The sequence below is a fragment of the Echinococcus granulosus genome, assembly GCF_000524195.1.
Source record: "Echinococcus granulosus chromosome Unknown EG_S00023, whole genome shotgun sequence".
NCBI classification, from domain to species: domain Eukaryota; kingdom Metazoa; phylum Platyhelminthes; class Cestoda; order Cyclophyllidea; family Taeniidae; genus Echinococcus; species Echinococcus granulosus.
In genome coordinates this window covers 761348-774446 of record NW_020170403.1, presented here as the reverse complement: position 1 = coordinate 774446, position 13099 = coordinate 761348, and the positions used below count along the sequence as shown (strand labels likewise).

General features: G+C 41.5%; 1 protein-coding gene across 1 annotated transcript in view; it reads right to left on the bottom strand. All coding sequences in view use genetic code 11, as the record gives it.

Moving 5' to 3' along the window:
• EGR_04014 (hypothetical protein) overlaps positions 1-2290 on the bottom strand; it is a gene marked incomplete at both ends in the record, with an annotated part of 2927 nt that extends 637 nt beyond the window's left edge. Inside the window, 3 exons of the mRNA XM_024493263.1 lie at positions 469-514; positions 1261-1442; positions 2124-2290. Of these exons, the coding sequence (XP_024352362.1) occupies positions 469-514; positions 1261-1442; positions 2124-2290 (395 nt within the window). The remainder of the gene's footprint in view (positions 1-468; positions 515-1260; positions 1443-2123) is intronic.
• Between the last annotated feature and the right edge of the window lie 10809 nt (positions 2291-13099).

The following is a 13099-nucleotide window of genomic DNA, read 5'->3' as shown; positions in this document are numbered from 1 at the left end:
AAAAGAATAAATGCTTGTTTAACTGTGCGTTCGATTGCGCGGGCACTTAAGCCGCCACTGATTATGCTTCCGCTCCCCATCTTGACCTCCAGTCCATACTGATAGCCCCTCAGACCTTTTGTACGTTGGCAATGCATTTTCTGCCCCGATACTCTGACATCTTTCAACTATTGGCGATACTTGGTGAGCTACAATAAATCCATAGCCCTAAATTGTGATAAATTTATCCGCAGCTGTAGATTTCACTCTTGAAACACCAAGAATTGGTTGTTTTCTTCTACTCTTACCAGACTACACCAGAGTGAGGTAGTAAATTTAAATAAAATCGACCGTTTAGCAGTTCAGGCAGAGACACAATTGACAGAAAGGTGTCTGAAGGCTTTAGTGTATCGGAGGAGCAGGCTTTTCAGTTAATGTCGGGACCGGAGAATCTCAAATCAAGCTGGGTGTGGATTAATCATGTTTTACCAAAAATATGCATAACAATAAGTTTGTTCTAAAATTTTGCATTTTTCTAATTAAGAAGGAGGAACAAATACACATTTTCCATTTTAAGTTGTTGATGTCCAGAGTTAAGGCGTTACAGGACCAAGGCAGGAGTATAACACAAACTTATGGTCAACGTAGATTTTGAATGCATGCGAGGACATAATATAGGTTGGCTTTGGGACATAATTGTGTTTTCAGTAAAAAAAATTGCCAAACAAGGTTGTCGCACCCGGACATTTTCCTCGAGAAGAAAGATTTCATAACACTTGGACAGAATATGTATTGCCGACCTACAGAAGACCTTAAGGGCTACTGACATGGCCTGGGGGCTAGACTGTCAGGCAGAGGTACAATGATGGAGCCTCTGAGTTGTCCCTTTACAAAACTGAGGGCTAAGCAAGCAATTAAAGTACTGTAAAGTTTGAAATGGTCCAAAAAGCCCATGCAAGCTATTACTGGCTTTCAATAGGAAGGTGGGTAAAGATCTGGTTGGATGAACAACAGAATCACAAATAACCGGAACCAGAGGGGATAAGTGTCGATGTGGTTGATAATTTGGCTTACCAATGAGGCAAGGAGAAAATGAAGAGTGACTGGGGTGACAAGTCACTTGGCTCGGTATCAATAAATGGCAATAAATGACTTGTCCTCTTACCAGGCAGCGGTAATGTAAACGCTGCCCCTTCTGACAAAAGAAACAGGCTTAGACGTAACGTTCCCGATTTCCAAGACGTTCTAGAAATCACCTGGTCTCTTCACAGACCACATTACCTTCAATCACCACTCCACATATACTTGTGGAAGATTTTTCTTCGGTGCAAGCTTTGCGAGGTAAGCACCATCTACAGTCCCTTCTCAACGATATAGAATAGGTACAAAGAGTGCTTTTGTGCAATGCATTGTCTCTGGAGGCGAGCAGGCCAGTCCTGATCGCACTTTTATTTTCCAAATGTCTATTTTACATATTATTATTAAATGCCAAGAAAAGATGTTAATAGCTTTGAACTTGGCGAAATACCAGCAGGGAGATACAGAGACTGTAGATGAGGTGAAGCAGCCCCTTTCTCCTGATCCAATTAAAGTGCAGCTCTTTCTCTTCCTCGGTAAATTGTAGACAGATACGGCACCTACCCTTGTTTTGTCTAGAAGAACGGAGCTCTCCCCCAGACGACCGACTATTCTTGCCTATTTATTTTCGCCCACATTTGAGATAAGTGATTAATCTCGGGTCGCTTGCATTATCATCCAAAAAAGAGGATTTACATGATAGTAATGCAACGGCTTCGGGTACTGCATTGTAAGGAGTACAGTTTTTTAACCTCTTTTTTAACCTCTGTTAGCCCTACTACCCCACCTCCTCCAATTGCTAAGTAACAATATGACTTGAAGATTCTTCGCCTTTGAAATAGTGTTAACTCAATTTCGTGAATTCGGTGATTTCAGGTCACATCCGTCAATATCAACCGACATTTTACAATATGGCCTAAGAGTTCAAGAGAAGAATGTAGCAGATGGTGCAACAAAGACTGCTGTGCTGCTAAACTAACACACTTTATGATGCTTTCTGACGCAGGTACTGGCATTTCACAAGTGTCCACAAGTTATGCATCTTCGTGGTAAGGTATAACACACACCTCATGAATTCTTTTATCTGATCACATGTGAGTGCTACAAAATCCCCCAATAGATAATGTGTTTCCTTTTCATTTATAAAGTGAGTCCAGATATTGCAAAGGCATAAAAAGTAAGGTTTTCGCAGAGTTGACGGAACAGAATTGCAAAATTTGTACAAATTAAGCATATGATTTGATTGTAAAACTGATAGTTGGGTTAACTGTTCGTTTCCGCCATGTGGACTCTTAGGTCCCCACTTTTGTACATCCGCTAGCCAGAATGGCCTTCGGACTATGCCAATAAACCTTAGTCCAGCCCGTCTGTGCGTCGGTAGCGCATTTCCCTTCCTAATGATATGATATTTTTCTTTTCTAGGTGACAGCGAGAAACAAACTTGATCTTAAAGGACAACTGCCCTAATTTCTGTTTCTTGCTACCAAACATTAACATAATGGAAGAAGGTCATAGATTTCTGATAGAAGGATCTGTGGCGCTTCCCACCAAAAGGGTTTAAAATGATGCCAATCTTTGGCAACTACCCCAGTCCTGCATTCTGCTGGAATGCTATTAGCAACTGAAGAGCCACTAGCAGTAAAGCATTTTGAAAAGTCCGTTAAGGAGCTGCCTACGGCACCTGTTTGAAGATGTCGATTAAGTGAACAGGCGATACCACTTCCTCCACCTCTATACTAGCTGGATAGAATCCAGATGGAAATGGCTGGGTGGCACTGAAGTGAGAACACTGTGGCAAGGAAGCAAAACCGCGAAACATTACACCCATGAAACTATTTTTAACCCCGTCTCTAATTAAATGACCCTGCTTTTAGGCCAGTGCTCTCACACCTAACGATGGACATACCAGATGGCCTGCATACTTTCCTCCCCCCAATACAACTTCCAAACAGGACGATACCCTAGATCCAGCAGAGTGACCAAGAGTGATCAGTGACGTTGCAATCAGATACCTTCTCTAATGCACGCAAATTCGACTAATGATGCTGTTAGTTCTTGAGCGTTTTGCCTTACAGCACTGACTGGGGGAGTTTGACCAAGGGGACCGCCAGTGACGACGTTCAAAAGAGAAGGACTATGCAATTCTTCGAATAGTTGCCTATCCCCTCCTTTCAACCAAGCCGGCACTTAGGGCTCCACTTTTATCTTTCCACTGGCTAGGATGGTCTCCAGACCATGTCAATAGTCCCCCTCAGCCCTTCTCTACGTCAGCATCACGTATTCCGCCTTAATATCATGATGTTTTGGGCTTAAAAAAGGGCCATATAATGATCTGGACTTAAATCATTTTGTTCTCTCAGATTAATAGGCCTTATGCGGTGGAATAAATTTTAAAAAAGTAGGAAATGCGCATTCACTCATACTTGCAATGCGCACTTTTAAACCCCAGTCCTTCCAGAAGGCCACGTGATGAAAGGTGCGAGGAACGGTATGCATTTGAATGCGTTTCTTTCATACGGTCTTAATTTTAATGCTCACTTCAAAATTGCACATTTAAATCAAAATAAAAGACCATTCCTGGAAAGCTTTCGATTCTGCGGAATATAGTTGAAGAACTATGGAGATCTTATAACTCCAAAAGGCCGAAAAATCGGATAGCTTATGTGACAAGCCCAAGTGAAGTAAGAAATTAACGGGGAAATTTTTAGTTCTACCTGAAAGACCCAATCACCTCTAACAGAAAAGGGAGAATACCGATCCCATTTAGGGCCAGTGAAGGACTGAGACCACATTGTACTCCTGCGGATTTGCATTCGTGCAGGGAGGGGAAAGAGACAAAATTTGGGATTTGCCTTCATTAAGTGACAGATTTAAATCCAAACAGACGACATTGCTAACTTGGGAAACGCCTAAATTTGTACTTCAAGAGCACATCTGCCGTGGAAAGTAGGCCTAGATGCACAGACAACTAATTCAAAGTTAAAGGAGGCAATCCACAACGACGGACATCAAGAATGGTGAAATTTTGACGCCGGTGATTCAACGCCTGCTGACCGAAATGCGTTTGAGGAATATCAGCCCCCCAGAATATTGCTATGTCACCCATCAGCCAGATTCCCCTGTACAAAATGAATAAGTTCTTTTTCGCAATGACAAACTGGGCAAAAAACCTATTCATTTAACTCACAAGTTAGTAGGTAATAGCACCAATGAAATTCCCTTAAAATTATATATCCTTGTAGAATTCATTTCTATTTCATTGTTTTCTCAGGTCAGGCAATGCCATTGGACCTACCCAGTTGTCAGAATGTCATCTGTTCACCCACCACAATTTCGGTTGCCACCATGGTGGCATTGCGCTCCCTCCATGTCATTTCTGTTAATGCCTCCGCTTCCTCGTGAAGGGCCAGGACCCTTCAAGGGTAAAGAGTTTCTTCGAGCACACCTAAAACACTACATACAAGTTCTCAAACTTCTACCTTTTGGCTTTAAAAGATGAAGGTGACAGCATTTTCTTGCAAAAGTAACCGGTCTCTTAGCCTAAATACATGGTGACTCAAATTCAACCGCCTCTTTGACGAATTTAAGCAGAGGGTAAATAAAAAAATCATTCTTCGAAGGCCTTTTTTAATAAGGCGATAAAGGTCAAAACTGTTAGGTGGAATGGTTTTTTGACCTACCAAAATAAATTCCGTTTTAGTAAAAATCCTATTCAATTATCCCTACTTGATAGGCCCCTTCTATGTCAAGATAATCCTTCCAAAATGCCACTATTCATGTCTTTATTTAGCATAAAATTACAATATCCATGATGTTTACTGTTCTGTCGAGTTGGTCTTACCAAGCAAGAAATGCCACTTTCCCTTAAATTTTTTAAAATTTTCCCTGTTAAAACTGACCAGACATACAGGCTGGCGATCGAGCATGTCAAAGTTGAACCCCGTTTGACTATTTGCCTTCCGTTAACAAACTTCACCGGGGGTAACACCAAGTGGACCTGCTAGTTATCGCGAGAGCTGCATATCTCAACAGCCTTTCAATTGTTTTAGGGCCATTTTTTCTTTTTTCCTTAATCGTAGACATAGGGGAAGAATAGGAGTGGTAGGCTTTACCAGACACCATACTATAACAAGACATAACAATTGTTTTTCCGGGTTTGCCTCCATTTAGTGCTTCCAGGAAAAGTGGATTCTTTATTATTTTTTAGCTACCTAGAGTACATGAAGACGGGGGGAGGAAATATCTAAATCTAAATATCTAAATCCTTGTCTATGAAAGGAGAATTGTTATCAAGGAATGGATGCAAAACCAGTATTTGGTGGATTAAAATAGGTCTGAGCTGATCATAGCGTTTTATTATAAAACGGTAGTTGGTTCGGCCACCATCTTGGTAGCATGACATTCAGCCCAGGTATTTAATTTGATTTTGTTGAATGAATACCACACATGTGTCCACCGTGAATGACAGAACAGACAGACGTTCTACGGAAATGTAGTCGAAATCGCGAAGACGCCTGACAACCCACACCTTTTTCAATTCTGCATAATGACCAGTGATGGAGTGAGGCTGAATTTGAGACTGGATGCAGTCAGAAGAAATTATATTTGCATCCCTTGAATTGCGTTCTTAATTAATTGTTCATGCAAAAGCGATTGGTCTGCAGCCTATGATGGTCCTGGACCAACTCACAGCTTTAAGTACTCAACTTTTCTCTATTCCATTAAATTTTATATTGCAGACTTTAAGTCCATTTTGCAGTTGGCTCAATTTTACGAGAAAGATTTGTAACGGCCGAAACAGAGGAAATGATTACATCCACAGCCAGGAACAGCCTTCGATAGAAAAGGCTTTAGAGAGTAAAATGATACTTAGCATCAGGATGTATTACTTACTCTCACTGACCTCAGGTTTGGCCACCGTTTTAATATTACGGGACCCCCATCCATCTCCGCAGGCCCTTATCATGTTAATGCTATTTTTTATTCTCCTGGTAGGTAGCTGTAAATATTCACCTTATAAATTTCACTGTGTTTACTTTAAATAAACAAAAGAAAGAAAATGACAAATAAATGGGAAACTTGTCCATTAAATTAAAATGCTTTTGCATTATGAACTCGCTTAATAAGAAAATGAGAGGATAGTTTAAAAACGTTTTAATTGCTACATAAAGTGGCTGCGCTTTGAGCTAAAAATTGGTGTTGTGTAGAACCCTAAGCCATTTATGCAGACGAATGAAGACATAATACTAGGACAGAATAAGTATTGCCAACGTACAGAAGGACTAGGGGGCTATTAGCATGGCTTGGAGGCCATGGCCCCCCACGGAAGTACAAAGGCAGACCCTTCAATCCCCGAGGGACTAAAACGTAGACATAAACAAACAATCAAAGGATTGCATAGTCCCTCTCCTCTTGATCGTCGTCCCCGGCGGTCCCCTCGCTCATCATCTAGGGCCGGCCATCACAACGTATCCGGTGCTTTAAAAACAAAAACATCCACAAATCAACGATGGTATTCATCTAAGTTGCATGCACTTAAGACGTCATAAATCTCTCTTGACAGTTCTACTAAATCCGCAGTTTCGACTTGTTCGGATCTCGCATACCCTTTGTAGTCGTAGGAGCCCTTGCCCACAGGCAGAGTAATTTAAGAAAGGACAGGGCATGAATTAGTTTCGTGAGGATAAGGTTCTGCATCTGTTCCTCCTCCCAACTGCGTTCTGACCTTAATGCTGCTCATTTATATCCATCTGGTTTCCATCCAACTGGTGTAAAGGTGGAGAAGGTACCGCAGACAGCTCCGGAAAGAACTTTTTCAGATGATTTAAAGCTAGTGTCACTTCACTCCTGCAGAACACGAGGAGTAGGTTAACATCATTTTAGGTCCTTCCACTAGAAGTCTTCACAGATTCTTCCAGCCACACCAAATCCCCTCCTTTCACTAGGTTAAGATCTTGCATTCAGCAATAGAAATCAGGATATTTGTCCTTTAGGGTTGAGTTCGCTTTCCTCTGTCAACAGCGTAGCCCCTCGAGTCTTTCCTGAAGACAGAAAAATTCCCGGTGCTGTGGTAGAAAATGTATTGGAGACGTATATAAGGGCCGTTACAATGGCGGAATCGTAAGCTCAGGGAAACTAAAAGGAGGTGTAAAACAAATAAATGGGAATCGACTTAAGTATTTTACCTTTAAGCAGCCCGTCAGTGACTAAGCAAAAACCTTCTGAATCAGTCTCTAGTGATATAAGATTTCCAATTTCCTGCTTAACATCTCTTGGGTGACTGCTCTTCCTTGTTAAGCAATACTCCACAAAAAGGGAGCGGCAACCGGAATCGTGGAGGAATAAGAATGAGAGAAAAAAAGGATGCTCATTCACTTTTTAATGAGTTGGGCAATGTGTCACGCATGGGCGTAAACCCTGACAGCCAGGGTGACGCCTTTGCTGCGTCACTCTATGCCAGATGGTGCGCAGCTCTCGTTTATTGGGTACTATGCAACAAAGACTTCACTTTTGGTGAACAATGCCTTCATATTTGTGCGAGTGAATGCCACATGGAGCCTAACTCCCTGTCTTTCGATAGTCCACACGTTTCAGCCTCATTATGAATAGATTGGCTACACTTCATGACATTAATCCACGAGTATGTCGAAACAAAGGTATCTCTTACGCTCATCGCATCAACCATCTACTCTGTTATTCCACCTGAGTGGCTCGCTTCCACAATTTAATACATCTGCTGTCTGCATCACATCTATGTGACGCCTCGATTTTCTTGCTTGAATTCGGACATCGTAAATATGTGGCATGTGCTCTTGACCAGTTTATGACAACTGAGTGAGTCAAGGCGATTAATTTAGCCTAAAACTACTAAATACATCTATGACGTTCTCGGTCTGGAAGCAGTTGCAAGTTTGAACACCAGGTAAGTTGGTTGCAAGAAATTGATTGTATTCAGTGTCAGCGGGGACTGCAACTGAATACTTAAACACCAGGAAAAAACCTTATGATGAAGGAGAATTCCCCAGAGGACAAAACTTGGAAAGGAAGGGATCCTGTAGTACAAATTTCAATTCTTGTTAAAACTGACTTAAATCATTTTCTTTACGACCTGCCTTCCTTGCAGTACTTGTAGAATTTCAAATTCCTCATCAGCAGCATGGACAAAAAAGTAAGTATGATTGACCATCCATTCATCGAAATCGCCTAATTTTAATATTATTGTGGTAAATTCATGCGCATCGTATGATCCGAGAAACCCTTCAAATCACCTTTTTAATAGGAGCACATCAACTGTGCCCTTTTCAAGTAGGGCAGTACCGTTGCGGAATAGCAATACATCAAGGAGTAGACTGTTGGATTTGTGAGTAGATTGAGAAGAGCAGAGTAGAAGATTTATTCCGTCGAGAGGTCAGAACTGAAATAAAGGTCAAATTTACTCAGCTGAGATGAAAATCCCCGTCATAGGCCATCAGCATTGACCAAGTCGATCAATAAAGCAAAAAGGGTTTTAGTACTTGAATTTGAAAATCCATTTATTTTAACTTTTGAAATGTCATATTCAGTGAGCCGATTTTAGACTTACCATCATCGCCACATTTTAAAAGTTAAAAGCGCCGAAAGAAATGGATGATATACGTGTCACCAACTGAAGATGTGATTATGAGTGCAGGCAACAGAGGTGGAATGGTGACCCGGGCACTTAAATGTTATGGCTCGATAAGTGGGGTGCCCAGGTATTGGCGGCACTGGTAGTAGTCATGATGTTGGTAATGGTTTTGACCCCGGTTGACCGGGTTGCGATGTCTAAGTGACTAATGGACCACATCATTGACCCTAGCCGGTATATGTATCCGCGCCGAGCAACAGATAGCCGCAGCGTTTGCTGTTAATTTCGGCATAGCAGGAGCGCTGCCGAGTTTGCGTGATGGTTGATTTAGTTTCGAACCAAAAAATGCGCATTTAAGCCGTTCGTTACCGGGTTCTCAGAGGAAAGTCGACCTCCGTAATCCAGATGTCTCATTTTTCTACTTTAAAATTAGTTTATTATGGAAGTGCCGCATGAGCAACGCATGAACTCAGAACGTCATAAAAATGGGACGCTTTTAGGAGGCGCTGCCACAGTAATGGCTCAGTTCTAGCCACTCTGAATTTATGTACTTCTTAACGTTTCATAAATTTCAAACCAAAGTCGATCTGTTTTTCCATTTCAAAATTTAATAGTTTGTTTGGCTTGCCCAACACTACATCACGGGAAAAGTTTCCCAAACACCAAAGTTATTTTAATTCAAGCTAGAAAAGTTGTTACAATACTTTATTTTTTTCATCTAACTGGCAGTATATTGTTAACAGGCAACTTGGTGCTCCTCCACCCTACCTTCACAGGGCCATGTCAGTAGTCCTTAAGCCACTCTGTACTTCAACAATGCTTATTCCCCGCAGAGATACAGTTGTGTTGATAAGAGAACCTTTTTCATTGACGCAAGTATGATGAAGATTGTTATACTGCTAACCGACCAACAAACAGCCTTTTAACATACAGCAGAAGTGACACGGAGAGCCCTCGGTGGCAGAGGGTAACTCCTCCACAGCGTGTGGGGATGTGTTTAGGAAGTATCAACAGATCAGTCCGAGGAAAACCGATGCAAGGCCTCATTTAACCCGTTTCTTTAGCGAATACTTTTACTTAAAAGTCACCCTCTTTGCAATGTTAGGTCAAACAGTCCCACTAATTTGCTTTTAGCTGGGAGTAATTCATTTTTAAACAAAGTGTTACATTAAAGAAAAGATTGTTTGTAATCTCAGTCTTAAGGAAAATAACTACAGTGATCTTTATGCCCGTAGCCTAAAGCTGTACTAGCCTCATAAATCTCCGCAATCATTATATGTCTTTATAAGATCAGTAACTGCAGATCTGTTTCTAGGAGAAAATCAAATACTGAATTGATAAAAACCGGGACTTGTGTCCAAACTCTTTTGTGTCCACTAATGATTCAATGGGTGGGTTGAATATTATAGAAGGAGGACATTTGCAGTGTATTGCTACACTTGTAAAGGTTGCAAGGGAATCTCGACACCAGTTTTATTAAGGCAAGATCTGACCTTGGTGAGCAGAAGTTTTTAGTAAGATGGCTGGTTTTAGTTTCATTTAAAGCAGACATAAATGTGAAGTTTCCGAAGCCTTGGAAGCCAGAAGCTTTAAACAAGCCAGTTTAACAGCCAGGCGGCGGTAGTGTTCAAAAAGTAAAAATAATAATAAAGTTAGATGGGGATTGCAGGGACCCCTCTGCATTCTACGCCAACGAGGAAATTCGTAAAGCCCAAACAAATATGCATAAAATATATGCATTAAGGGATGAAAAATGGTTCAAGAACTATAACTTCTTCCTCGTTTCCTTTATCCTATGAAACTACGCCCTCTGATGGGTGTTGAAGTGTGTATCACAGGCTTATCCAAAAGAATGCATTAATGGTTGTCCCTAAACGATTTTCTCACTGTCATACCCCGAGTTTTCCTTGAAGTCGAAAGAAATTATAATGCCATGGCAGAAAATGTATTGCCAGGGAGCAAAAGGGTTAAGGAGGTACTAAAATCGTCCGGAGAATATGCTACCCAGAGGAAGTACATCGACCGCGCCCCCCAGTATCTGAGTGACCAAGACGATGTGTTAAACAAACAATCAAGGTATTACACTCACTGCCTCTTGCAATGGCCAGAGCAGAGGAATGAGCCAATGAGAGGGTTGGGGCAAATCTTAAAAGAAGAAGAAGAAGGGAGCTATGCAATGTTTTGACATTTATTAACCCGTATATTTAACTATGTGGACGGCTCAGCCGCTATATTCTGCACTTTTGGCCACGTCCATATTTTGCCACTCTAAAGGGCAAGTCCTTTATCCGGGTGTCTTATTACAACCTCAAGAAAGGTTAGGGCATTACAAAGGAGGGATGATGTAAACGTCCTTGCAATATGGCTCCCGAAAAAGGACACTTCTGCCAAAAGACTTTGCCGTCAAACTTCTAAATGGAAGTGCATCAATAAATACGGGCGGTCGTTTAAATTTTATAGCCCTGTTATATTTCCACGGTCCTAAATAATTTTTGTTCTTCAATTTTTATTTTTGTGGGTTGAGCACGCTGCTCCGCCGCTGTGCAGGTGAGCTGGTATACCGGTTCTGGTACAGCCCTAATCGATGAGAAAATCGATAAATTGCCACCGTCATCGATTACACCTGAGCATCACTCACTGCAGCTCCGAGCGGGATTGCTGAACTGTAATCATCGCGGCCTCGTGGCATGTGCCCCAATTTTGCGAGGTCGTGTCTTTGGTACCCCCGTGGAATGCAGGGTCTGGCAGTAGCCTCACAGCCCCTCGATTTATGACAAACAATTTTGTTTCTGTATTCATTGGAATCAAGTATGCGCTTTAGCCTACATATCATAGGATAAGTACAGATCGGCTACGCGTTATCACTTACAGCGAAAGTGCTGGCATGCTCAAATGTGGAGCTGGCATCTTTCTCCAAATAGTGAAATGTTCGTTCCTGCATAGAATTTTTAGATTAAGGTAGTCAGCAAATTTTACTTAAATCCAAAAATACACAACTGCTTGTAGATTGTTCTTTTCAAGTATTCGCAAGTCTAGGGATTAGGTCCTTGACAGAAAAAAATAGCTACCTACACCAGTAATCAAGTCTCTTTGTCACTACAAAATGAATTGGTAGTGTCAAAGCCTAGAAGGTTTGGTCATTTGCTTCAAATTCGTCTACTCTATGTGCAGGTAAAATCCTATCAACACGTCCACTAGTAAAGTCACGAAACGATTTTCTTACCTCAGATCCAGTTTAACATTGTTTGTGAAATACATTCCTTGTCTGTTTATGAAGACTGACTGCACCAAATTGTGCATCAAGCAGCTTGGTTGAGCACAAACAATAAAGAGATTTTGTAGTATCTTTGCAAAGAAAAACAAAAAGAACTCCTATCTTATCCGGCTGAGCAATCAGCCCTACTCCTGTTATCCACTTACAATCCGCTGCTCGTCAATCTTCCTTATCTCCCACCATAAGCGTAAAAATATCATTTTCCGGTATTCTGGCAATACGTTAGAAGATAAAATCACAAATTCGAAGTGAATCCACACACAGAGAGCAAGAGTGGAACACGAAGGTCATTTCTAAAGCCAGTTGGTAGGCATGACATTTCGAAATAGCCACTGACCGAAACTTAGTATGACTCATGAAAGACTAGAGGCCAGCTTTCAAAGCAATAATCCCCCTTGTTTCTGCTACGACTCCGAGAGAGTATAAAACAAAGTTACACCAACTTGGTATTTAATTGACCTCATCAAGTATTTACTGATTGACAATGATGACTAGATGGTGTGTCATGGTCTGGAGGTAAACTAAGATGGCCCGCCAGCCCCACCAACACTATGAGGCAATTTTGAAAAGCAAGTGACACGAACAGAGGCTCACATTTGCAACAATTTTAGGTAGAAAAAAGAGGCGATTATTAAATTAGAAGTAATTGTTCGTCGAGAGCTAGACACGCCTTGAATAGAGCCAGAAGATGAATCAGAAATGGTTCGCTGTAAGAACTGTTTCACACGAAAACAACATGAAAGTGATGAGCTGCCACCTGGTCACTTAACCTGCCGCTTTGGTGATATGGAAACGTGCCTCCGAGCGCGAAGGCGATGTGGTTTGGGGCCAGCTCACCTTGAGGACATGATTCAGCACACAAAGTAGTGCTTGCACACACACACACACACAGATGGACACCCAACTTTGAGGAGTATCGCCTTTCTCCTCGCCTCCGCACTCACACAAGCAAGGACAATGAGCTGCTAGAGCCTTTTCTCTCTACAAGAGGTATTGTCTTCTAGGTCCTAGGAGGTTATAGTATGCAGAGGAGTGAGAAGGATTAGTTATTGATGTAAATGGCAGTAGACTTATTTGATGATCTCATGTCACTGAAAGTAGAGGATAATATACTACTAATCACATTCGTCAGCAAAATATAAAAGGTGATGGCTCCCTTCTTT